The sequence below is a fragment of the Oryx dammah genome, unplaced genomic scaffold, assembly GCF_014754425.2.
Source record: "Oryx dammah isolate SB20612 unplaced genomic scaffold, SCBI_Odam_1.1 HiC_scaffold_10, whole genome shotgun sequence".
NCBI lineage: Eukaryota > Metazoa > Chordata > Mammalia > Artiodactyla > Bovidae > Oryx > Oryx dammah.
The window spans coordinates 53,637,640-53,665,236 of NW_024070194.1; the positions used below are offsets into that span (position 1 = coordinate 53,637,640).

A 27,597-nucleotide genomic window follows, 5' to 3' on the forward strand; every position below is an offset into this window, starting at 1 on the left:
TAGCTTGTTGCTAAAGCAATGTGGGATTTTTGTTGTTGTTGTTGAATTTGTGTGTGTGTTTGGCTGGTTTTCTTCCTCCACTGTAGAGTCTCTGGGACCATCTGGGGTCATTTCTTATCTGAGATAAATCACACTAACTGGCAGTTTTGCCTCCAGACTCTGGTCCTTGCAAGAGGTTCAAACACTGCAGTGACATCCATTTTTCCCACCGCATCTTTGACAACATAATTGGTGGATGCTTCTGAGTGGATTCAACTTATTCACATTTGATTTCAAGACTCTTTATCAAATTATCCTAATTATACCACTTACCAGGTCCATTCGCGAGCTCTTTCCCTGCCAACTATGCAAAAGACATTGGTTTTCTTCTCCCTGCTCCAAGTTGTCATCAAAGGCTCCTGCTCTGTCCACCTAAGATCCAAAAATTCTTATTTTTATGCACAATTCATCTCTAAGCCCACATCCTCCAGGAAACTCATGCCAGCAATGATGTGAAGTCATATGTGTCCAACTAAAGAGGACCATTTGAACATTTGGTCTTTAACAAGGCAGAAAAACCAATGGACAGTGATAAATCATTAGTTTTCTCCACTGGAACTGTAAGTGCTGCCATACTCTGTGGGAGGCCTAGCCTCGTGGTAATGTTATACATATATGTAGTGCTTGAACATCTCTGAAATACTTTCTCTGGCACCACTTTCTACTGTTTCATTTAATGTAATGCCCTCCAGATCCATCTGTTTTGCTGCAAATGGCAAATTTTAGTTCTTTCTATAGCTGAGTAAGACTCCATTGTGTATATATGCCACATCTTCTTCATCCATTCATCTGCTGATGGACTCTTCATTTGCTTCCATATCTTGGCAACTGTAACTAATGCTACTATGAACATTGGGGTGCATGTATCTTTGCAAATTAGTGTTTTTACTGAAGTCCGGTTGATTTATAATATTATGTCAGTTTCAGGTGTACATTCAGGATCCAATGTTTTTATAGATTATACTCCATTTAAAGTTATTACAAAATAATGGCCATATTTCCCTGTGCTGTATAATATGTCCTTTTAGCTTGTTTATTTTAAACACAGTAGTCTGAGTGTCTTAATCCTCTACCCCATCTCACCTTTTCCCCCTTCCTCCTGCCCACTGGTAACCACTAGTTTGCCCTCGATATCTGCGAGTCTGTTTCTGTTCTTTTTGTATAAGTTAGGCTATGAGTTAGGCTGTAACATCAAGCATTGACTTCTCTCAATGATCAAATCAGTTTCCTCTGTTTATGGTCACACAATGTACCACCAATAGGCAAGACTCTGGTGTTAAAGGGGCAAGTTGAGGTCAATGAGGATGAAAGAACATATTAATAGTTGGAGACTCCCCTGGTGGTCCAGCAGCTAAGATCTGAGCTCCCAGTGCGGGGGGTAGGCTGGGTTCCATCCCCGCTCAGGGAACTAGATCCCACATACTGCAACTAAGAGTTCACATGCTGCCAGGTCCCATGCGTCACATCTGAGACTTGGTGCTGCCAAATAAATTCAGAAAAACAATTGGTACCAACTCATTTCAATGCTGAGTAAACAGCTAAAGTGTCCCTCCTGAGTGCATGAGAAGGATAACCTAAGAAATCTCTGTGGGTGAATGGTTGTATTTAAGGAAAAAGGATGACTTTAATCACTTTGTACAAATTTCTGTAAAAGCATTCTCCAATTCAGAATTTTTACAAATTCAACCAGGCTATAACCGTCAACAAACTTTAACAATGAGGTTTTACTGTATGCAAATCTTTCAGATGAGCCTCTTCCCTGGCTATAAACACAAAGAGGGATTTGAATCTAACTATAGTTTCTTCTTCAAAGGATGGAACTGTTTTTGCTAGGAGACACTATTTACAAATAAATAAAATGATACATAGGCGGAGGATTTGGCTCTGTTTTTATTTTTATAAAATCAAATGGGTATGCTTTTTCTTTAGTCACTGCTTTCACCCATGCTTTCAAATCTCCCTTTCCCACCCTTAGTGATATCTTGGGCAGACTCCAGGGTTTTCAGTGACTTCAGGTATTAAAAACTCACTCCAGTCACATGCAGTATGAATCTTTAATCTTTGGTCCAGGGCCAAGTCCACCCCCACCTTTTGATTCTGGTGTTTGCCAGTGGCTCAGAGGATCTCCCCACATGCCCATCTTCTGGCTCCTCTAGAGCCCATGTGGTAGGGAAGAGGGATTAGAGAAAGACAGTGTAACCTGTTCGACTTAATTGGTACAAATATAATCTCCTCTCGGTGATCAACGCCCACTGACATGCTGCAACATCTCTGGCAGGTTCCTCGGCACCCACTCAGGCCCTACCTTGTTCCACAGGGAACAAGCGAGACTCACCCACAGTGAAGTTTCATATGTAGCTGGTCTGCAGTTCTCAGGGTGACATCACCCAGCTGGTTTGAACAAGTAGGAAAGCCTTTCAGCAGAATCATAAGCAGCAGGAGGTGAAAACCACACTCACACTGATCCCAAGAAGTGCTGCTCAAATGCACAATTGCAAAAGGTAAGGCGCAGTCATAGCTTCCTTCACAATTAGAAATGGAGTCACTTTTTAAAATATATATAATTTAATTAATTTATTTATTTAGGGCTGTGCTGGGTCTTTGCTGCTGTGCAGGCTTTCTCTAGTTGCAGAGCGGGAATACTCCTTGTGGTACGTGGAATTCTCATTGTGGTGGCTTCTCTTGTTGCAGAGCACGGGCTCTAGGGCGCTCAGGCTTCAGTAGGTGTGGTGCCTGAACTTAGTCACTCCTCAGCATGTGGGATCTTCCCAGACCAGGGATCAAACCCATGTCTCCCACACTGTCAGGTGGATTTTAGTACTGAGCCACCAGGGAAGCCCAGAAATGGGGTCACTTTAAAAAAAATAAGGTCACGTCAACCTGAGTGTAAAGCAGACCAGCTATTAGGAAGAGTTAACACAATGCCAAAGTGACAGACATTGTTTTTGTGAGCACAGAGTGGAATGTGCAGATCATCAACCTGGCAGGAGTCTTTTTCCGACAGACTTGATATATAGACAGTTATCACGGCTGATGATAAAGAATGTGTCCACCTTTAAGATTTTCTTTCAGTCTTTGCTTTCCTGTAGCTTATCACTTAGTTATTGATGCAGAAAAAAACCACACTCCACAACTTAATGGCTTTAAACAATAGCCATGGATTCTTTCTCACACATCTATGGGTCAGCTAGGCAGTTATGCTGATCTCAGTGGGGCTTGCATATGTGTCCGTGGTCAGTTGGTGGACTGACCGAGAAGGGGAGAGCCCAGGAGGGAAAGCGTTCCACTGGGCAGAGCAGGTCATGCAAACCCTCTCAAGCCTAGATCCCTTTAACATTCCCTTTGGCCAAAATTTATTAGTTCTCTTATTAATAAAGATGATGTATGCCAGACACATGGGGCTTCCCAGGTGGTACTAGTGGTAAAGAACACACCTGCCAATGCAGGAGACGTAAGAGACGCTGGTTCAATCCCTGGGTCAGGAAGATCCCTTGGAGGAGGGCATGGCAACCCACTCCAGTGTTCTTGCTGGGAAATCCCAAAGACAGAGGAACCTGGCAGGCCACAGTCCATGGGGTTGCAAAGTCAGACACGACTGAAGTGACTTAGCATGCATGCATTCTAGATACACACTCTGTATCATCAGAATTTTTTTTTTTTTTTTGCTGGAATGAGATAGAGGAAGCAGAAGGGTATATTCTATGTGCCAAAACTGCCACACCATCACTTCTGCTGCATTTTGTTGGTCATCCTAAAATCAAACAGTGGGAACATTGGTTCCATCTCTTGATGGAAGGAGCTGCAATGACAAGGATGGAGATTTGAATTCATACCTTTGCAGTGAATTTATCAATTTGCCTTCCGGCCAGTTAGTCACATCTTTCTTCTTTTTAAAAAATATTTGTTTGTTTATTTTACTTGGCTTCTTCGGGTCTTAGTGGTAGCACTCAGGATCTTTCACTGTGGTGCACAGACTCTCTAGTTTGTGGCACATGGGCTCAGTAGTTGTGGCACAAAGAGCTTAGTTACTCCACAGCATGTGAGATCTCAGTTCCCTGACCAGGGATCAACCCCCAACAAAACTCCCCAACATCTCATCCAAATTATAGCATCAACCTCAAAGTTCAGGATCTTATGATTTGCAATACAGTGCAATATTATTCATACAGTGGAATATCATTCAGCCTTAGAAAGGAAGAAAATTCTGATCCGTGGTACAACACAGAAGAACCTTGAGGACATTCTGCTAAGGGAAATAAGCTGGTCACAAAAAGACTGCATAATTCCATTTATACAAGGAATCTAGACTGGTCAAATTCATAGGGATAGAAAGTAGTCAGATTCATAGGTGGGTGTCAGGGGCTGGGCAGAGGGGTGAATGGGGAGTTGTTTAATGGTTATAGTTGCAGTTTTGCAAGATGTGAAAGTTCTGGAGATGGGCTTGCACAACAATGTCAATGTACTTAATGCTACTGAATTGTACACTTAGAAACAGTTAAGATGGTAAATTTTATGTTGCATGTATTAGAGCACAGTTTTTTAAAGCAAAAAGTTACAGCAGTTTAAATAAAACAAGACTAATTATACAACTATGATCTTACATCTATAATAAGAGATGAGTCAAGTAGGATAGGAAATTTCCAAGAGCCTCTTTTAACACACTAGTAACCACTGTGCAGTAGTCTCTTCCTCCCCCAAAAATCTTGGATCTGAGGTTCTAAGGATACCATCTGGTTCCAGTCCCCCAAACGCTGGGATTAAAATAGGGAAAAGAAGCCATAATTTTTAGAAATATAGTGAGTTTCTATGCATTGTTGTTGTTCAGTCACTCGGTCGTGTCCGACTCTTTGAGACTCCATGGACAGCAGTGTGCCAGGCATACTGTTAAATCCTATTGTTTCTATGTATAACAATAGCATTTAAGAACGCCAGGGTCATCTGCAAACTCTGTCCTGCTTCAAATGATTAATGATGACACACATTCGTATTATGTAATACCTCCATCCACCACTGATGTTGATGATCACCTATGCCAACTTCTTTCCATTCTGGGGAACATATTCCCTATTTATCATTGCTTTGCAGTGTTCAACTGGTTTTTGATACTCTCATTTTATTTCTCCAGAATTATTTGTTTTCTTACTCTTTTTTGAGAGGTTCTTAGGTGACATTTCTTGAGAATTCAGATAAATATGTGTCTGCTGAGTTTCCTTTGGTCTTTTTTTAATTGGAGTATAACTGTTTCACAATGTTGTGTTAGTTTCTATTGTACAACAAAGTGAATCAGCTATATGTATACGTATATCCCCTCCTTCTTGGACCTCCTCCCACCCCCCACCCCCCCACCATCCTTCTAGGTCATCACAGAGCACCGAGCTGAGCTCCCTATGCTACATCGTACGTTCCCACTATTTTACACATGGTATATATACATCAATCCTAATCTGCCATTTCAACCTCCCCTCTCCATCCCTGTCCACATGTCCATTTTCTACACCTATGTCTCTTTTCCTGCCCTGCAAGTAGGTTCATCTGTGCCATTTTTCTAGATTCCACATATATGCATCAATATACAATATTTTTGCATGACTTACTTCACTCTGTTTGACAGACTCTAGGTCCATCCACATCTCCACAAATGACCCAGTCTTGTTCCTTTTTATGGCTGAGTAATATTCTATTGTGTATATGCACGACATCTTTATCCATTCATCTGTTAATGGACATTTAGGTTGCTTCCATGTCCTGTCTATTGTAAATAGGGCTGCAATGAATATTGGGGTAAATGTGTTTCTTTCCATCATGGTTTTCTCAGGATAAATGCCCCGTAGTGGGATTGCTGGGTCATATGGTAGTTCTATTTTTAGGTTTTTAAGGAACCTCCATACTTTTGTCCATATGGCTGCATCAATTTGCATTCCCATCAACAGTGCAAGAGGGTTCCCTTTTCTCCATACCCTCTCCAGCATTTATTGTTTGTAGAGGTTTTCTTTCTGACTGGTGTGAGGTAGTTTTGATTTGCATTTCTCTTTTCTAGAGAACCCTTCCAGTAGCTTATAGCAACTGATCTGATTTGCTCTTGGTCAGGATTCTGCTAGTTACCCAACCAGGTTACCATTATCCAACCTTCATGTCCAGAGGGAGGAACCAAAGGAAATTCACTGATCTATATTTGCCTAAAGTTTGAAGCCAGAGCTCACATGTGACTTTTGGTTTCAGGAATCATTGCAATTGTGAAAGAAAGCCTGTATTTCCTTCGTGGTTTGGCCCCACTTTCCACTTCTTTCAGAACCTTTGCAGGCTCAACCTCAGGCAGTCATAAAAGTCTGGTGAACTTTGAAATCACTCTACAATTTTTGTTTTTAGGTACTTCTATAATTTTAAGGGCATGGTCTTGCTTGTGGGGAAAAAATAGAAGCCACAAAATGTTCTCAATACCTTTTGCAAAAAAAAAAAAAAGGACCCACACCAAAAATTACAGGTAGCTTTTTAAAGTCTCTTTTCCCTCACTGGGCATTTCTGATAACTATCTTTCCACTGCCTTTGTAAAACCATGGGTCGGCTTCCCATAACCTAGTGGGACCCTGAACTCTGTCCATGAACAGAGAACAAACGGAAGGACCGGGGGGTGTACAGAGCGAAACAGCAAACAAGACTTTGGACTTGATGTGCCTTTTCTTTGGCAATCCATGGAGTGCCTCCTTACCCTCCTGCCTTCACCGGGAGAGACACAGAACCATTTCAGCCTAGAAGGCCACCCATTTCTGGTTGGAGGTTTAGGTCATAACCTTCACTTGAAGATGCCAGAATGGCGCTCCTGACACTCTTCAAGCCCCATTTCCCCCAAGATGGCTGTTGTGGGATAAACGGTCCAGCAAAAAAAGGGGCAGCTCTACACTGTTCTCTGTCGAGCTTTAGGGCCACGAGTCCAGTTGGAATGGACAGGTGGGAAGGCTGGAAGCACTCTGTTTAGACTTTGACTTTATAGTACACTGGACAGAGACATATGAAAGGAAATCTTTACAAAGATTTCAAATCTTTACAAAGATTACAAAGATTTCTTTACAAATCTTTACAAAATGAAATCTTTACAAAGACGTATGAAATGAAATCCGTTTACAAAGGGATGGGGTTTGGGTTCTGGAAATCAGTGGTCTGAGCACGGCCTACCCCTGAATATGAATTTCCTGCAGAGTTGAAAGCTCTTCTTAATATGAACAGATGTAAAATCGCGCTGTCTATTCTCCAAAAACGAAGACTCAGGATTTGGGGTCAGCGGGTTGCGGCGTTCAGAAGACTGAGGCGTGTTCCAGGGTTACGCCCCTGCGCACAGTGCGTGTCGCTGTCCCGCGCGCCCCCAACTCCGGACGGCGGGGGCGCGCACCGCCCCCAAACCAGGCACAGAGGAGCTGGGCGGAGCGAGGCTGGGTGGGGCGGGGCGAGGCGGGATTGGGCGGGGCTGGGCGCGGCGCGGCGGGGCGGGGCGGGGCGAGGCGGGACCGAACGGGGCGAGGCGGGGCGGAACGAAGGTGAGGCGGGGCAGAGTGGGCGGGCGCGCCCGGAGGAGACGGCGAGCTGCGCTAGAGGGAGCTTCTCCCGCTACCGCCTTCGCCGCGCCCGCCCCCCGCGCTCGCGCCCTCCAGCGCCGCCTCCCAGCCCGCGCCGCCGAGATGGCGGAGGACAGCGAGTCCGCGGCCAGCCAACAGAGCCTGGAGCTGGACGACCAGGACACGTGCGGGATCGACGGGGACAATGAGGAAGAGACGGAGCACACCAAAGGGTAGGCGCGCCCGGGCTCCGCGCGGACGTCGGCTCCGGGGCGGCCGGGCCCCCGCGTGGCTTTCGCGCGGCTCCGGGGCGGCTGGAGGTCCGGGGGTGCGGCTCGCGAGGGGAGCTGGGCGGAGGGGGCGAGGCGGCGGGTGGGCGAAGGGGCGCCGTGACCAGCCACGCCGCTGTCACCCGCTGGCCTCGCGCGTCCGAGTCCCAGCCGGCGTGTGACTTGGTGGCACCGAGGGGAACGCGACGCCCTTCCCTTTGTGGCGGCCCGGCCGGTGGGAAGTGGTTCTCCTCTCTCCTCTCCTTGTCATCCTCCTCCGAAGTCCTCCCAGACCCTCCCACCCCTCCCCCAGCCGCCACCACCACCGGGAGAACTAGCCTCCGATGGCGGGGAGCAGTTTGAGATTTGCCCTTAACACTGGTTTCCGCGGCTCTGGCGGGGGAGCTGCGGAAAGTTGTGCTGCCCTGGCTGCCTTGCCCCGCGCGGACCCGTGCAGGGGGCGCCGGGGGTCCCGGCCGGGTTCCTGGGGTCGCGCAGGTCCGCCACCGCCGAGCGAGTCCGCATCTCTGGAGCGGTCCCGACCCAAATTTCAACTCAGTCTTGGGGGGTCGCTCCCGCCGACCCGACCAGATCCTGTTTGCTGTTTGATGTCCAAAGACACGCTTTTTAACACCTGATCAGGTTTCTTCTTCCTTTAACTGGCTCCCATTCTCCCCCGCTGCAGACTTAATTCATTCTCCTTTGGGGGGAAAAGATTGCTTCCGGTGAAGGGGGGTATTGAAGTTCTGTTTTTATAGATAGGGGGGTCATTTTAAATCCCAGCTTGTGTTTACATTAATTACCCTTTTACCCAGTTGGATTCGAACTATGCTCTGGCGCCTAGCACTCATCCCTTTAGAAGTGAGATTTTGCAAACCATGGTGACTGGGGAAGAAGTGGGTCAGCTTAAAAACATGATAGGGAGGCCTTAGTCACAGATGGCTTATTTATTCAGTTCATGGAGAGGATTCTTTAAATGATTGATGATTTAAAGTGTGGAGTATTTACATTCTATTTAACGTCTGCTTGGAGATTTATTTAAGACAGGAACTTTGAGTTTTAAGTGTTATAAAATATTAAAAGAGATCAAGAAAGAGAAAAGCTGACTGAATGTATCTTTTATTGGCATGAATATTTTTCAGTGGCAGCTGCAAGTACAGAATGTTAGAATTCTAGTCTGAATTTTTTTTTTTTAAGAGAGGAAAGGAAATTCTGCAGACATCTGAGCTCCAGTTCTGTTTATGCAGTGATAGAAATTTGTCTATGACAGATAGCTAAATATAGATATGTTATTGAAACAATGGTACTAGTGCCAGAAATGGGCACAGATGCAAATGTGCTGAGTTACGCCCTAAACTTTAGCACCTGTCTTTCTAGCAAGATCCTTGACAGTCTGTCTTCTCCCCTGTATTGTCTGTTTGTTGTTCTTCATCCTTTTGAAGGTTTGATTATGTACTTTTTTGCTTATATAGTCAAGAATGTCACATGGTACAGAAAATTACTCACCTGTGTAGCGGGTGATGGGGAAGCTGCCCCCAGGAACCTTGCAGTTCCCATGTTCACACCGAGAAGCACATCCATGGCTTCTTCCATGGTTTTCAATTTAGTGCTTTGGCACATTAATTATATGTTAGCACAGTTAGTCAAAATTAAAGCTGCTCAATGGACTGAAATATTTTACCCAAGAACAGATAACATGATTTAAGCTTTTAGAAGGAAGAAATTGTTGTAATGGGTTTATTGTAGTCTATTAAAATGTAAGGAGATTAGTAAAAATCCAAGTGGCTGTGCTAGTTGGACCACTTTTTTGGATTTGAATTCAGATGGCATGTGCCAAATATGGGGGAGTAATTGTGTTTTATTTGGCTAGGGTACTGATGGTATAGCTCAGTGGAAACCTAGATTTTTTTTTTTTTCTTAAGTAGCTCAAGTTTATAAATGTTAAAATTTGAAAGACACTTCTTTTCTACACCTGGTCTCTTCATTCTCCACCAGTTGAAATCAGGTGACAAATAATGAGGCTTTGAAGGAATGGATGTTTTAAAGGTGAATGATCACTGTGAGGCCACTAGGTATGGGTCAGTACACAGAGCAGTCATTCACTAAACAGTATACTTGTGGCCTGAAAGAATTAATTTACTCTACTGTTGAGTATAATGTATTTACTTATCGTCTTACACATATTAAAACTAGAGCCTCAGGAGAAACGTGTGCTCAGTCTTGTCCAGCTCTGTGCACCTTAATGGACTGTAGCCCACCAGGCTCCTCTGTCCATGGGATTTTCCAGGCAAGAACACTGGAGTGGGGTGCCATTTCTTCTTTCAGGGGATGTCCCCAAACCAGGGATCGAACCGGTGACTCCTGCATCGCAGGTGGATTCTTTTAAATTAGCATGTAAGTTGGCAGCAGAACCAAATCTCTCTCCTTGCTTTACAAACACTGACTTTGAAAGTGCATATTTCCTGGACAAATTGATGTGTCTTATCCCCTTTTCACTCAGAGAACTTTCCCCTCATTATTCACTGTGGTGAATAGTTACCAAGAATATTTACATAGGGGATAAAATAAGCATATATGACAATGTCTTTGTTGGCAGATAAGTGACTGAACTATCCCCTAGGGTAGATCTGAAATAGTTTTTGTATTTGAGGGTTATTCTCAGACATTTTAAATATATTATTTTTCTTGCAGAAATTAAAGATCTGGCATTTGGGAAAGTTTAAAATTTTGAAATTCTTTTAACAGAGACCCTAACCTCTCTTTTCTTACCTCCAATTTAAGGGGGGAATATTGGAAGCTACTCTGTGTACCGTGTCATTAGTTCTGACTTTGTTGTTGATCTTCTCTTTAGTCAACTGTAGGGTCTGTGGGAAGATGCAGAAAATTACTAGAATTCTCAATATATTTTTCTTATCATGGAAAACTTAAGGGATAATTCAAAACTGCTCTTTCTGAAATGTGATCTGTTATCCTCGGCGCTAGTGGTAAAGAACCGGCTTGCCAATGCAGGAGACAGGAGAGACGCAGGTTTGATCCAGAGTCGGGAAGATCCCCTGAAAGAGGGCATGGCAAGCCACTCTAGTATTCTTGCCTGGAAAATCCCATGTACAGAGGAACCTGGTGGGCTGCAGTCCGTGGAGTAGCAAAGAGTTGGACACAATCAAAGAGACTCAACACACACATACATTAATACTGTAAATCTAAATGGAAAGGTGAGCTAACAGCTTTTGCTCAAGCAACCTCCTGATTTGGAAAATAACATTTAAAATGATCAAAGATTTCCATCTGAAAGGATGCTATCACTCTGGGGCTCAGAACAAACTTCTTGCAGGGCTTGGCCAAACTCAAGAAAGTCTCTAAGTATATTGGACACATGCTGTGCTATCTTCAAATTATTTATTAACCCAAGTGTACATAGTAGATATATACAAGTTGAAGTCAGTTACTGGGTTAACCCAGGGTTTGTAACCAAGTTCAAGAAAGAGATTGGTTGGTTGGTCTACGGTTACTCCCATTGAAAATATATTAATGACTTTTACTTATTGTAAGAGTAGTATGCTTAATGAAAATATAAACAGTAAGATATATGGAGAAAGAAAGCCCCTTAGTCATCTTACTTCTTAGAGATACCACTATTAACCATGTAATTTCTTCTTATATATATTTATATGTATATATACACACACACATATATTTACATAAGTAAGATCATACATTATATAGATGCTTTTGTTATTTTTTATTTTTCACGGACTCAGTCAGTGTTTCTATATTTCTGTGCATGTGTGCACAGTCATGTCTGACTCTTTGGGACCCTGTGTACTGTAACCCACTAGGCTCCTATGTCTATGGGATTCTCTCCAAGCAAGAATACTGGAGTGGGTTGCCATGCCCTCCTCCAGGGGATCTTCCTGACCCAGGGGTTGAATCCGAGTACCCTGTGTCTCCTGTGTTGGCAGGTGGATTCTCTACCACTGAGCCACCTGGGTACCCCTTTGTATATTTATATGTGTATGTAAATGTATGTTTAACATAAATAGGATCATACTTTATATAGACTCATATTATTACCTTGTATTTTGCACTGGCTGTGAGTGTTGTCTGCTAGACTGTTCTGCTATGATGAAAATGTCTGATACAGAGATCACTGGCCACTTGAAATGGGACAGTGTGACTGAGGCACTGAATTTTAAATTTTATTCCATTTTAATTTGAAACTATTAGAATTTAATAGCCACATGTCGGTCCTGGCTATTGTGTTAAACAGCTCAGATCATATCTGCCTTTGAATTTTGTAAGCCTTCTTGGTATTCAGAATACTTCCTCATTCTTTTCTTGTGTTTTACAGAATATGTCAAGTTTCCATACATCCTTTATTTTTTTCTCCTCTAATGATTGAGGAGCTCTATATCCTATTTTCCTTCTTCTGGTAATTACTATTAAATTTCTAACAAGGATGCTTTTTTCCTGTATTTCTCTATCAGTGTAAAAACTTAACCAATGTTTAAAATATTCTACCACCAAACAAGACGAACTATATAGGATATTTGGATTTCTCCTTCCTTTACATATCCTAGGTTTTGTTGAAATAATCTGGGATTTTAATTCCATCTGGCTTCTTTTCTTTTTGCCCTTGTATTATAGTAAAGCTTTTTTCTTAACTATTGTGTTATATTCACATCCATAGTTTAAAAAATGTCTTAAACCATCTTGACAGCTTTACTGTTTTTATTGCTAACCACTATTTCTTATAAACTGCACCCTCTCCTTTCTTATTTGAGTATTTTCTCATTTAATTTTTTTATTAGAGTGTGTGGATGATATATTTTCTAACCTCCTATATGTCTGAAGATGCTTTTTTGGCATGAGCCAGAGTCTGGATGCAAGCATAATTCTGTGATGATCGTTTTCCTTCAAGCTCCGTAAACATTATTTTATTATCTTTTTATATCTTTCAGCATTTAGTGGAACAGATGTTTCTCTGCCTGTCTGCTTCTCTTTCTTTTATAGGCAACCATATTCATTTTCTTTGTTTTGCCTTGTTTTCAGTCTAGAAGCTGCTGGGATTTTTGTCCTCATTTTTCTAAAAACCAAGGGTTTCCGTATCATTTTACCTTCCAGGATCACTCTTTTCTTTACTATCTAACAAAATGGCTCAAGCTCATACATATTCCTGGGGGTCTTGTGGCTGCTGAGGTTCTCATGGTCCTCCAGCACATCCTTGTGGCCCTTGTCTCCCCCATCACTAGCTCTGAATGCTTTGGTTCCTGTAGCATTTCTCCCTAGACTTTTTTTTTTTTTCACATAATGAGAACCAAAGATGGTATTTAATTGGAATGAAAAGAGAAAACAGATTATAAATTTAAAAATCTGAGAAATACTACAAGTATAATTATATCCAGAGAAACATCATATTTTGAATTATAACTGTCTGATACATCTTTATAATACAATTTTATTTACATTTTGGCTGATTAGTTTCTGATTGCTTTTTCATGTGAGATGATTTTGTAATATTTTCTTTGGAGGGGTTATGCAGATAATCCAATGTTTCTTTTAACATGGTTGATTAAAATTTGTTTGACAGTTTGATAGTTGGAATTCTTAAGTATTGTTGTTTAGTCACTATGTTGTGTCTGACTCTTTGTGACCCCATGGGCTGTAGCCCTCCAGTCTCCTCTGTCCATGGAATTCTCAGGCAAGAATACTAGAGTGGGTTGTCATTTCCTTCTCCACTCCCTAGACCTTTGACCCTGAGTGGAATATATTAATTCTCTTTCCTCCCACCTCCCCCACCAAGAACCACTAAATAGCATTAGATAAAGGTTTTGTGACTCTAGAGGGTAGAGTTTGACTATTTGTTGTTCAGTTGCTTAGTCGTGTCAGACTCTGCGACCCCATGGACTGCATCACCTCAGGTTTCCCTGACCTTCACCGTCTCCTGGAGCTTGCTCAAACTCACGTCCATTGAATCGGTGATGCCATCCAACCGTCTCGTCCTCTGTTGTCCCCTTCTTCTGCCTTCAGTCTTTCCCAGCATCAGGGTCTTTGCAGTGAATCAGGTTTGACTATACCCTAAGGCAGAAAACAAGTTCAAATTCAGTGTCAGTCATCATTGCTCACCTAAGGGATTCAGTGGCATCCTTTCCACCCCACCTCCAGTAGGTCGCCGCCTCCTGCAGCGCGCCTCTGAGAGGGGTCTCTGAATCCGCCCACTTCCGCCTCTTCTCCAAGTTCAAAGTCCAGCTCCATCACCCTTTCTTTCATGACACTTTCCCCAGTCATTGTAACTGAGGGCGACAACGCCTGGCGAAGGCCCTGTGGCCCTTACCCAGTGCATCCTTCACCCAGTGCCTCTGCACCCGTCACACCCCCACCCATCTTCTCAGGTAGACCCTTGTTTTACCGGAAGGAAGCTCTGGCTCACAGGTAAGTGACTTGCCACAGGGCCACATGGTGCAGCGTAGGCAGGAGAGCAGACCTTCCCCATTGAGGGAACTACAACTTCCCCATTGAGGGAACTTTCCCATTGAGGGAAGCTACAGCTCTCCTGGGAGAGAGACGTAAGTCCTGTGCTGCTGTTATTTCGGGACTTGCCCCGCACAGCTCGACCTGCACTATAACGAATAGGACTTCTGTATGTCACCCTTGACTTTGCAGGGATCTTTGTCTTTTATAATTAGTAGTATGAGCGTATGGTACAAACTTCAAAAAGCACAAGAAGGGTATCCTGTGAGGAGGAATTCTCATTCTGCCAGCCTTGAGTTTCCCTCCCCGTGAACATCTCCTGACGCCAGTTCTTGACATGTCCTCCTGGTGGCATCCTACACGTGTACAAGGCTGCAGGGTGTGTGCATGTGTGCACAGGCGTGCTTATGTGGAACAGGCATTCACCACCAGTGGCAGCATGCCCCTTCATTCCTGCACCTTGAATTGTCACTTAACAGTGTATCTTGGAAATCCATATACATATTTTTGTGAAAGTGAAAGCTGCTCAGTTGTGTCTGACTCTTTGCGACCTCATGGACTGTACAGTCCTTGGAATTCTGCATGTCAGAATACTGGAGTGGGTAGCCTTTCCCTTCTCCAGGGGATCTTCCCGATCCAGGAATCAAGGCGGGGTCTCCTGCATTGCAGGCAGATGGATTCTTTACCAACTATCAGGGAAGGCTATTATATATAAAAACCCATAGACCAATCTCATTTTTTATTTGGCTGCACTGATCTTAGCTCCCCAACAGAGGATTAAACCTGGGCCTTTGACAGTGAAATCATCGACTCCTAACCAACCACTTAACTGCGAGGGAATTCCCTCAACCTCATTTTTCCAAAAATATTTTATTTATTTAGTTAGTTATTTTTATTTTTGGCTGGGCTAGATCTTTGTGGCAGAATTGGCTTTTCTCTAGTTTTGGGTGAACGGGGGCTACTCTCTAGTTGCGATGCACTGGCTTCTCATTTCAGTGGCTTGCTTCTCTTTCTGTAGGGCACAGGCTCTAGGGTGAATGGGCTCAGTAGCTGCGGCTTTTGGGCTCTAGAGCACAGGCTCAATAGTTGTGGCACACGGGCTTAACTGCTGCAAGGCATGTGGGATCTTCCAGGATCAGGGATCAAACCTATGTCTCCTGCTTTGGCAGGTGGATTCTTCACCACTGAGCCCACCAGAGAAACCCTGAACCTAATTTTTTGAAAGACTTGTACCATCATTGCATGGATGTCCCATTACTCATTTAATCTGTCCCCTGTTCTTAGATCATGAGGCTGTTTTCAGTCATTTGTGCTAATGAAACAACGCTGAAACAAGTATCCTTGGATGTATAGCACTTCTTCAAAATATTTCTTCATGAATAATTTAAAAGCTGTTCCCAATAACAAGTTTTAGGCAGGCGGTATGGTGTGTGGAAATGAGTATTAAACCAGGAATCAAAAAACTCCCCTTTAGTCAGATGTCGAAATAGAGGTCAATGAATCTCTCTGGGTATAAGTGTCTTGACTGGGAAATTGAAGAATTTGGCTCTCAAATTCGTAGGATTTAACAAGTATGCACTTTGTCCTGAGCCCTGTCCCATCCCTCAGGTTTAAGAACCAGAGACCTTGTGCCTCGGGTACTGTGAGGCCCCCAGAGCTCCTTGGATTAACCTTCTGGTTTTCACAGCCCAAAGGTCGGGGGCCATATAAACAGTGGCAAAAGAGAGAGGCCTGTCCTGCCTGACTCCTGACTTGTCCCCACCTTTAAGCTGTCATCCTAGGCATTGCCAGCTATTCCTTCTCTTTCAGACACGCTTTCTGAGCTCTGGTGTTTCTGTGCTTTTTTACATTTTTATTTTTTAATTTTGTTTTTAAAACATTTATTGAAGTATAGTTGGTTTACAATGTTGTGTTCATTCCTGCTCTATGACAGTTCTACATGTGTATTTTTTTCATATGCTTTTCCATTCTGGTTTGTCATACAGGGCATTGAATATAGTTCCCTGTGCTATATGGTAGGATGTTGCTTTTTTATCCATCCTCTGTGTACTAGTCTGCATCTGCTTTTGCTTTTTTTAAAAAAATGTCCTTGTCTCTTTCCTCTACCATCCCAAAGTTGGACCATGACCTCTGGCTCCCTTTTGGATCTGGGAGGTCCTGTCCTTTATGTTTGAGAACTCAAAGTTCATTTTTGTGATTCCCGGGGAAGAAGGCCACCTGCACAACCTCCACTCGGCCTCTGAACCTTGACTGCCCCCTGAAATCATGTTTTCTCTGCATCTCGTTTCTGGCCTTTGCACTTGGTCTCATATCACAGACTCATCACTCAGCTCTTCTACTCGAGGTCAAGCAAGAACAGAAACTCTGTTCCAGTGTTTCTACCTACCCCTTCGGAGGCATCAGTCCTTGGAATCCCTGTAGCCTAGATGAGATCTGGCTATTACCTTCCTGCTGTTGGAGCCTCCTTGCCCCTCCTCACATATTTAACTGCCTGAGATGATGATTTTCCTTCCCCGCTAGGCACATCTTGTCCCTCGCTTCTGCATCAGATTTTTCTGGGAGTGTGGCGGGGCAGGGAGAGCCTAATGTTTTTGTTACACACTGTAACCATAAGGATTTCATCAAAACACAGAACATTCCTATAATGAGAGAATTGGTTAGGTCCATGAGCATCATTGGAATTATTCAAAAGAGGAAGTATTATTAAAAATGAAAATTGGATCTAGCAAGAGAATTCAGAAATAGGAATATCATTTGAAAAGCACATCAAATTGTGAACTTTGTTGGCACATTAATCTTATTAAATTTAACAGTGGTAATGAAATATTGAAATGAATCACAGCCAGAAAAAAAATTTTTTGTGACTTGTTAATCATCTTCCTTTACTCTGAAAGATCCGGAAATGAGAAGAGTCATAGAAGTGGGAGCTACTGTGTAACTGTGTATGGGCTGATCTTCTGTCATAAAAACATTTGTGAGCATGAATGAGAAAGGCTGCAGGAAATAGGGTAGTTCTGAGCCACCAGGGAAGTCATCTTGAAGACTATGCTCTACCAACACCCTCGATCCTTTTTGAAAAACTTGATTTTTCTACTTGTTTTGTTCACCATTTCATCTTGGAACAGTGTTAAGTGCAATGCAAGCAAATACGCTTTTAAGAAATTTGTTTGTGAAATAACTGAACAGTTTATATTTAGTTTTTAGTTATGTGTAATGATCTTAAAGATATACAGTTTTTAGGAGCATTTAAAATATTTCTTCCTTCATTCTGATCTTGGATAATCTGCAAAGACAAGTCTTACTTCACAGACTAAACTTCACACTGGACTGTTTGTGGCCAGTGCGTATTGATGAAATTTTATGATGAGTTAGCAGCAGACTCAAGTTCAATCCCTGGGTAGGGAAGTTCCCCTGGAGAAGGAAATGGCAACCCACGCCAGTATTCTTGCCTGTGAAATCCCCATGGACAGAAGAGCCTGGCAGGCTACATTCCATGGGGTCGCAAAGAGTCGGACACGACTGAGCATGTTTTCACAGCCTTATTAGAATTGGATTTTTGTTTGCTTGTCTGTTTAATGATTTATTTTTTTATTGAAGGACAATTGCTTTACAGAATTTTGTTGTTTTCTGTCAAACCTCAACATGAAAGAATTGGATTTTTATGGGAAGCAAGCCTCAAACGTGTTGGATAATAATGAAATAATCATGAAAAAAGAAGGCTACTGAGATAGAACCTGTTTTCCCACATTTAGATTATGTTGAAAGCTGAAAGAACTAGACACTTGGGAACAACCCAATATCTAAAAGAGGGAATTGGTTAACTAACTGTAGACTAGAAACTAGCAAAGGGAATCGTCCAGGGTCCCACTCTGGCCGGGCCAGGATTGCCCAGGGCTTATTGGTGAGCCACTGCCGGAGACAGCCACCCTCCACTGCTGCCATGGAAACACTGGGGTTGTTGGCTGGTCCTGCTGCGGCCTCTGCCCCATGCTCCAGCTTCAGTAGCTACCGCTGCCTGTCTCCTTGGCTGACCTTTATGATGATAGAGGTCATTGTCAGTTTCTGCTCCTCACTGGTCACAAAATGCTAGGGTAGCTTTGATCTTGGAGCTCTTCAAGGTCTTCTCTGTGACTTTCTGCTTTGACCAGAGATGATGTGGTTCTAAGGAACCTCGGGGCAGGAAGTTGCTGAGCTAGGATGAAGCTCCCTAATTGATGAGGTGGCTGAAATCCTGTTGAAGGTCATGCTGTGAGGAAGCCAGGTGCTGAGAGCGGCAAGGTTGGCTTCTTGCTCTGGACTGTGCATCACACTTGGGGAGGAAGCAGATGAAGAAGTCGTGACTGGAATCGCACAGATTGGCCGCTGAGAAAACAGCCTCACTCAGAACTTCCTTGTCAGTCCCGTGATTAAGGCTCTGCTCCCAATGCAGGGGCATGGGTTCGATTTCTGATTGGAGAATATCCCGAATAATGAATGGTGTGGGCAAAAACAAACAAACAAAAAACCAGACTCACTCATGGCGCTTCTATTAAGAGAACCTGAACTGTCAATAAAACCAGTTCTCGAGTGGGGCAGCCACATGATCAGCCTGTATCAGATGGGTGCCCTGATGGAGTATGGGAACAGCCTATGGCCAGTACTCTGGAGAGTTTGAGTTGACCTCAGCCCAACTCCCCTGCAGCTGGGGCTGTGAGTTTTCTTCCATCAACTGGGCACTGTGATGCTCCTTGGGTTACCCCTACATTTTTCTTAAACTGTGCCAAAATCAACTCATATAAAATTTTCCTGGGTAGTGCATTTCCCTCTCAGTAAAGTGACTTGAGATCCCAAAGAGAATACACAAACACACCTATACACAAACATACAGATCTGTTGCTGCTGCTGCTGCTGCTGAGTCGCTTCAGTCGTGTCCGACTCTGTGCGACCCCATAGACGGCAGCCCACCAGGCTCCCCCGTCCCTGGGATTCTCCAGGCAAGAACACTGAAGTGGGTTGCCATTTCCCTCTCCAATGCATGAAAGTTAGTATTCAATAAAAGACTACCCGTTTAATTTTTTTTTAATGTTCACAAAAGAAGAAGTCATTTCCCAAAGAAGACCATGAGATTGCCAATAAATATCTAAACAGAAACTCAGCAGTGCATAAATAGGAGGTGATATAGCATAGTAATTAACTGGATCCTGGAGCCTGAGTGACGGATTTGAGTCCTTGGCTCTGCTGCTATTTAGCTGTGATGTTCAGCAAGGTACTTAACTTGTACATATTGTGGTTTCCTCTTCTGTAAATTGGGAGCAACTATAGTCAGAGGACTTAACCTCACATAGTTGTGATAGTTTACATGGTAGATATGTAAGGTGCTTGCCCCGTGAGTGCACTAAAGTGTTAACTGTTATGCCGACAACCATAATGGTGATGAGAACGGTAGTAGGATGGTGGTGATTGTGATGTTGATTGTAGTGATGGTGGTTATGGTGATGTTGCTGGTGGCGATGATGGTAGTGCTTATGGTGACATTGGTGGTAATGATAATGGTGATGATGATGTTGATTGTGGTTATGGTGATGGTGGTGGTGGTGATGATGGTGATATTGCTGGTGGTGATAATGATGGTGGTTATGGTGATGTTGCTGGTGGTGATGATGGTGGTGGATATGGTGATGGTGGTAATGATGATAATGTTGATCGTGGTGATAGGGTTGATGGTGATGTTGCTGGGGTGGTGGTGATGGTGGTGGTGGTGAGGATGATGCTGATGATAGTGGTTATGGTGATGGTGGTGGTAATGATGATAATGGTGGTGGTGATGTTGCTGGTGGTGGTGATGATGATGGTGGCGGTGATGAGGATAATCGTGATGATGATGTTGATGATAGTTATGGTGGGGGTGCCAGCTTATTGCCAAAATGCTTGTACCAGCATTATATATGTGTTCCCTTTCCTCACATTTTTCCGGTATTATTAGACTTGAAAATGTTTGGCAAATCAAGGAGAAAAAGTAGAATCTGAGGTGGTTTCATTTTCAGCTTCCTTATTGCTGGTGAGGTTGAGCATCTTTTCATAAATTTATTGACTATTAGGATTTCCTCTTTTGCAAATGATTTATTCATATCCTCAGCCCATTCTTCTCTTGGTCTTTTATCTTCCTAATGATTTTTACATTGATTGCTCATTCATCCAGCAAATATTTATTTTATACCTCAGACACTGTTAAGGTGCTAAGAATACAATGGAAGAGGTTGTCTTATAGATTTTAGGTTCTAGTCAGAAGAAGACAAATAAATATTCTTAGCTCTCAAGAAGTTATGTGAAGAAAAATAAAGCAGGATAATCATAATAATAGCTATCATGGACTGAGTGATTTCTCTGTGTCAACTACTAACATATTAACTCATTTTATCCTCACAATTTTGGGAACACCATCTTTTGAAAACGTCGTCTTTTGCAGGCAAGGAAACCGAAGGACAGAGAGGTTAAGTAATATATTCCAAGTCACACAGCTGGGAAGTAGTGGAGGCAGGTTTCAAAATCAGGTGGTCCGACTCTAGCTAAGGCCTGCAGTCCTAACCAGGAGAGTTTGTTGCCTGTCTATACTATGCTGGAGATAGAATGTAAACAGGAAAAGAGCTTTCTATTACTACTTTATCATGTGTTTTATAAATACCTCACATCCTTCCTCACCTCCTCTGTAGTTTTAAAATTTTGTTTATAATCATTTTGCCACAAAATATTTAACTTAGATGTAGTCAACTTTTATCTTATAGTGTGTACTTTTGGGTCCTTATTTAAGAAATTATTTCTTTCACTGATATGAATTTACTGTCATTCTTTTTAATTGGATTTTTAAAAAAATTTTTATTTGGAGGTGTTCTGGTCAGGCCAGATGACTCGTGGGATCTTAGATCTTAGTTCTCCCACCAGGGATTGAACCTTGGAGGTGCGGAACCTTAACCACTGGACCACCAGGAAAGTCCCTATTGTCATTCTTTTGCTTATTCATTCTACAGATATTTACTTGAGCATCTATCATATGCCAGATGCTATTCTAGGTATGGATAGATGTTGGCAAAGCCAACACAAATCATTTCACTACTGATTTATGATGTAATCATCATATATCAAGTTCTTGTATGTAATGAGTATTACTGGCCTGCCTACTCCACTTCTTTGATCTATTTATTCTTGAGCTTTGTTGTATCTTAATAATGTTTTAGTTGTCAAGGCATTGTGGTTGTTATAGACAGTTTAGAAAATGCATGAAAATACAGAAATGATTAAAATCACTTATAATCTTACCATTTTCTATGCAGGAAATTGAAAATCAAAGGGGGACTTTTTGTAAAATAATTATAATATCAAGCTATTAATGGTCATTATGGGGAGGGGGTAAGTGATCTCTCTGGTGGAATCCTCTGAAATCTAAAATTGTTTCTTGGGACTTCCCTGGTGGTTCAGTGTTAAGACTCCACCTTCCAATGCAGGGGGCTCAAGTTCCATGTGGCACAGCCAAGAAAATTTTTTAAAATTTAAGAATTGTTTATCTTTGGCATTCTGTACCATATATCAAGCTCTTAAAATTGACCTGTTAGTTATGACAGGCTATTCAGAAAACTAAGATCATGGCATCTGGTCCCATCACTTCATGGGAAATAGATGGGGAAACAGTGGCTGACTTTATTTTTCTGGGCTCCAAAATCACTGCAGATGGTGATTGCAGCCACGAAATTAAAAGACGCTTACTCCTTGGAAAGAAAGTTATGACTAACCTAGACAGCATATTAAAAAGCAGAGATGTTACTTTGCCAACAAAGGTCCATCTAGTCAAGGCTATGGTTTTTCCAGTAGTCATGTATGGATGTGTGAGTTGGGCTATAAAGAAAGCTGAGTGCCGAAGAATTGATGCTTCTGAACTGTGGTGTTGGAGAAGACTCTTGAGAGTCCTTTGGACTGCAAGGAGATCTAACCAGTCCATTCTAAAGGAGATCAGTCCTGGGTGTTCATTGGAAGGACTGATGTTGAAGCTGAAGCTCCAATACTTTGGCCACTTGATGTGAAGAGCTGACTCGTTGGAAAAGACCCTGATGCTGGGAAAGATTGAGGGCAGGAGGAGAAGGGGACGACAGAAGTTGAGATGGTTGGATGGCATCACTGACTCAATGGACATGGGTTTGGGTAGACTCCAGCAGTTGGTGATGGACAGGGAGGCCTGGCGTGCTGTGGTTCATGGGGTCACAAAGAGTCAGACACGACTGAGTGACTGAACTGAAACTGCTATAATGACTAAACCCTACAGTGTAACTGTTCAACATGATAAAATTTTTTCCTTATTGATGGGACAGCCCTGGACAGGTATCCAGATGGATGATAAGGGGACTTCCCTTCATCTTGTCAATCAGGGTTTGGCCCCCTTCCATCACATGACTTTGCCATCCTCTACTGTCTCATCTGACACCTGCCTCCAACCAGCCCAGGGGAGGGAGAGCATCAAGGAGCACCCCCAGGCTCCTCTCTAGGCCAGCAGAAAGTGGGGCTCATGTCTATTCTCATGCCAGTGACTGGTACCCAGTCGCATGACTGTACCTGACCTGCCAGCAACAGGGAAGCATAGTCTGGCTGTGAGCTCCCAGACCAAGCGGGAATGGGTCTTTGTGAGCAGCTGACAGTCTCTCTCTCTCTCTGTCACTTGTTTCTCCTGGAGCAACTGTAAAACGTTTACAGTTTCCTATAAAATGTGTTCCTTTGCTCATTCTATTAAGTCCTAGTCTGCAGAATCTCTGACTACATCAAAGAGATTTGCAGGATGTGCTTATTAAATGTTTGACATTTCCATGGCTGAGAAATAGTCCATTGGTTTACCCTTGGGGTTTGAAACGTGCCAAAGATTCTCTTTAGGCAGAAATGCAACTATCTGGCCTTCCTGGGGTAGCAAAACGGGGAGGTTTTTCCTTATGGATTTTTCATATGAATTGTGGGGGAGGTGGAAAATGGAACTTCTCTTCTTAAAAATCCAAGAGATCTTTGTAAAAGGGCTGCATGATTTCTGTGGCTAAAGGTATGGGATTCAGTAATCAACTTCAGGCAGCGACTCTGAACCCTTTTCTCCATCGGCTTTCCCAGAAGAATCTTCTCAGGCAGGGATTTTCCTCTTATCCTGAGGGGTTCTCAGTATCTCCATCCCCATGGAAGAAATTTCATCTGCCACATTTTCAGCAGCTTTGTTGAGATACTATCCATGTACCTGTGATTCACTCATTTAAAGTGTACAGTCCCATGGCTTTCATTGTATTCACAGAGTTGTATAGCTGTGACCAAAATCAGTTTTAGAATGTTTTCATCAAACCAGACTGAAACCGTGAATCCCTTAGCTGTCACCCCCTGACACCCCCTGTCCTCCCAGCCACTCACAACCACTGATCCATTTTCTTTCTCTTTAGAATTGCCTTTTCTGGCCATTTCATATAAATGGGATTATACAGTGTGTGGCCCTTTGTGACTCTTTGATTTGGTATAGTGTTTTCACAGTTTATCCATATTGTTGCATGAATTAATACTTCATTTTTTAATTGCTGAATAATATTCCATTGTATGGATATACCACATTTTCTTTATTTACCAGGTGATGGGTATTTGGGTGGTTTCTTCTACTTTTGGGGTATTATGAAAAATGCTGCTATGGATATTTGTGTACAAGTGTCTGTGGGCACAGATATTTTCATTTCTCTTAGTCATCTACCTAGGAGTCGAATTGCTGAGAGATGTGGTAAATCTGTAGCATTTTGAGGAACTGCCAGACTGTTTCCCAGAGTGCCTATGCCATTTTACATTCCCACCAGCAGTGTATGAGGGTTCCAGTTTTTCCACGTCCTCGGCAACACTTGTCATTATCTTTTTTGGTTCCAGTTGTCCTAGGGAAGGTAAACTTTTCAGCTCTGATTCCCAAATTCTAGTCTCTTTAACGCTAGACCCCTGCCACCCTTCCCCTGCATGCAGTGCAGCGCGGCGCACATAGTAGACAGCTCGGTGAATACAGGGTAATGGGCTGCGATCGGCTTCACCAGGCAGATAGGGAGAACTGTAACTTTCAGAGATCTTCTTCCTCCTGGCAGTGTGTGATTGGAACTGTCCCCAAAACCGGAATTATTCACGCATCCAGTAAAGAAGTACTTGTTATAAAAATCTACTAGTATTGGGCAGTAAAGCATTGGCGACCTCAGGGGCACAAATAGGAACAGCTGTGCCCTTCACATCCTGACACAAATGCACACATAAATCACACAACCACTGTGCAGCCAGTTTACCACTGAACAAGGCACCGGCCATGGGAGCCCTGAGGCAGGAAAGCCCGAATCAGAGAATGCACAGAACCTGCTACCCACGGCACGTTTCTAGCTCCGGCGTCTGGCTGCGATGTGCATTTAAACCCGATCGCTAGTCGGATATTTCTGGAAGTCCTTAACTACTAGATGATTTTTTTTTTCCCTACTAGATGATTTTAAACATAAACATCACAACGGTGCAGATTTGATTCTACCGATGAAAACAAACTGCTCATTTTGGGGATGGGAACGCATTACTATTTTTAGACCAACAGGGTGTCATTTGGCGGGGTCTTCATGTATTGCAGAAAACGAGCACTTCTTTCTATTCCAGGATTAGGGAGAACAGGGAAACACACATCTATAGCTCATCCACTTACCCTTTTCTAAAAAAAAAAATAATAATTGTTAGTGTCTTTTATATATTTTATTTTTTGACAGAACCATGTGGCATGTGGGATCTTAGTTTCCTGACCAGGGATCGAACCTAAGCCCCTTGCAGTGGAAGCACAGAGTCTTAGCCACTGGACCACTGAGGAAATCCCTCATGTGCTTGTCTTTTAAACACTTTTTCTCACTGTTGAATATGCCTTTCATGCTTTGACTCTGGAGAGAAGTGAATTAGTCACTATAACTCAAGAAGTTTGTGGTTTTAATACATAAATAACCACCAGAAAGAAGAGTTCCTCTGTGACCTAGATATGGGGTGATGAGACTGCCACCTGGGGTCCTCTTAGTGGTAAAGACCAAGCCCACAGCTCTGTTGGGTTAAATCAGCACAACTTGTTCTCCCTGGCACTATATGCGGCGGGTGGGGGTCTCTATCCTCAGGGGACCTCTAGCCTCGGCTGTCGGAGGCCCATCGCCTTTCAGTGCAGCATCTCGCCGCGGCTGCCAGGCTGGCTGGGAGGGGAAGTCAGCAAAGAGAAGGCACAGCACCTCACATGCTCCCCCCCTGGGAGCTCCACCTGTTCCATCTCCTCGTCTTCCATTGGCTCAGCAAACAGCCTGCTTGAGCCCACCTTTCTCACTTCAGGTGGGGGAGTGTATGGGTCATCCCCTGGAACATCCACAGGACGGGGGTCAGAAGTACTGGTGAGTACCAGTAGCGTTTATCTGAGTAGGAAAAACCCAGTTCTCCTCCTGTGTTCTCCTGACTCTGACCACTGTCTCCCCCAGCTCTTCTGACACCAAGCACGTCTGCAGTGCCAGCAGGGATCCTGCGTTGACTCTGACATAGTCCACCTGGAAACAGCGTTAGATCCCACAGGTGGAGGGCCCGGTCCCACCAGACTGCACCCTCCCTCCTGGGGACACAGTCCTGAGTCCAGGCTGTCCCCTGTGCCTCTGACCAACCAGCTACAAACTTGAAGTTCTTCCCAAGAACCCCTCCTTATAGTGGTTAATTTGAATTCACAGTCCTTAAGAAAACACTTTTTAGGGAATTTCTTGGTGGTCCAGTGGTTAGCACTCCATGCTTTCAATGCTGAGGGCCTGGGTTCAGTCCCTGGTTGGGGAAGTAAGATTCCGCATACCACACAGCTTGGCCAAAAAAAGGAAAAGAAAACACTTTTTACTGCTTACCAGTTGATTTTAAAAGGATGTGATAAAGGATACATGCAGATGAACACCCAGGTGGAAGGGGTGTGGGGGGCAAGGGCTGAGGGCTGAGACATGGAGCTCCCAAACCCTCTCCAGGGTCCACGCTCCCAGCCTCTCCCCAGGTTCACCAGCCGGGAAGGTTGCTGCTCCTGAAGGCTTATGACTAAGAATTAACTCTCTTTCCTGCCCCCTCACATCTCTGGAGAACTGCAGATGGGGGAAGAAAATCTCAAGCTTCTGATCTTTATGACCATCCAGGAGCCCACCCAGAGGCACCTCATGAGAACAGAAGACACTGCTACCACCACCTGGGAAATTCCAGCAGTCTAGGAGCTCTGTGCCAGGGACTGCGGTCTTATATTGTCTCTATTATTTCACATGTATTTTTAAAGAGAGAGATGAGAGACTTTCTGTTCTAAGGGAGCCTACACTCTAGTGGGAAAAGCAGGTAAGAACAACCAGGTTTTGTGTGCTAGACGGGAGGATATTGTGTGAGTAGCTCAGAAGGTAAAGAATTTGCCCGCTATACAAGAGACCTAGGTTCAGTCCCTGAGTCAGGAAGATGCCCTGGAGAAGGGCATGGCAACCCACTCCAGTATTCCTGCCTGGAGAGTCCCACGGACAGAGCAGCCTGGCGGGCTCCAGTCCACGGGGTCGCAAAGTTGAACCCAGCTGAGCGACTAACACTTCCACTACAGAGGGCAGGAGGAGCATTGAGTTAGGCGCACCTACTTCAGGTTAGAAAGGAACGAAAAGGATTCTTGAAAGAGGTGATTCTTGGCTTAACTCTTTGCTTTTTTTTTTTTAATTGAAGTATAGTTGATTGTTGTGTTAAGTGGTTCAGTTACACATACATATATTTTTATGTATTCTTTTCCATGATGGTTTGTTATAGGATATTGCATATAGTTTGTTTACCCATTCTGTATATAAAAGCTTACATCTGTTAATCCCAGCTTCCTGTTCCTCCTCTCCTTCAACCCCCTCGCCTTTGGCAACCGCCAGTCTGTTCTCTATGTTCATGAGTCCGTTTCTGTTTTGTAGATAGGTTCATTAGTGTCATATTTTAGGTTCTAAATATAAGTGGTATCTTAGGTATTTTTCTTTATCTTTCTGACTTATTTCACTTAGTATGATAATCTTTAAATCCATCCATGTTGCTGGAAATGGCATTATTTTATTCTTTTTATGGCTGAGTAGTATTCCATTCTATACATTCTTTATTCATCTGTTAGGGGCTTGCCAGGTGGCTCAGTGGTAAAAAGAATCCACCTAGCAGTCCAGGAGTTACAGGAGAAATGGGTTCAGTCCCTGAGTCAGGAGGATCCCCTGGAGGAGGAAATGGAAACCTACTTTAGT

The 27,597-nt window shown here is 43.4% G+C and overlaps 1 protein-coding gene and 1 long non-coding RNA gene across 3 annotated transcripts in view; one reads left to right on the forward strand and one right to left on the reverse strand.

Moving 5' to 3' along the window:
• Positions 1-4,235: 4,235 nt before the first annotated feature.
• LOC120869581 lies at positions 4,236-27,368 on the reverse strand. The gene is made up of 4 exons (XR_005722559.1): positions 27,357-27,368; positions 17,645-17,650; positions 10,268-10,272; positions 4,236-4,314 (listed from the first exon to the last, which is right to left on the reverse strand). It is a non-coding gene; the product is annotated as an uncharacterized LOC120869581 (long non-coding RNA).
• The window catches only part of NMT2 (N-myristoyltransferase 2), a 57,743-nt gene continuing 37,724 nt past the window's right edge, over positions 7,579-27,597 (forward strand). Inside the window, exon 1 of one of the 2 annotated variants that reach the window (XM_040248980.1) lies at positions 7,579-7,819. In XM_040248980.1, the coding sequence (XP_040104914.1) occupies positions 7,710-7,819 (110 nt within the window). In that variant the 5' untranslated portion in view covers positions 7,579-7,709. The remainder of the gene's footprint in view (positions 7,820-27,597) is intronic. The other variant, XR_005722558.1, reaches the window with a different exon arrangement.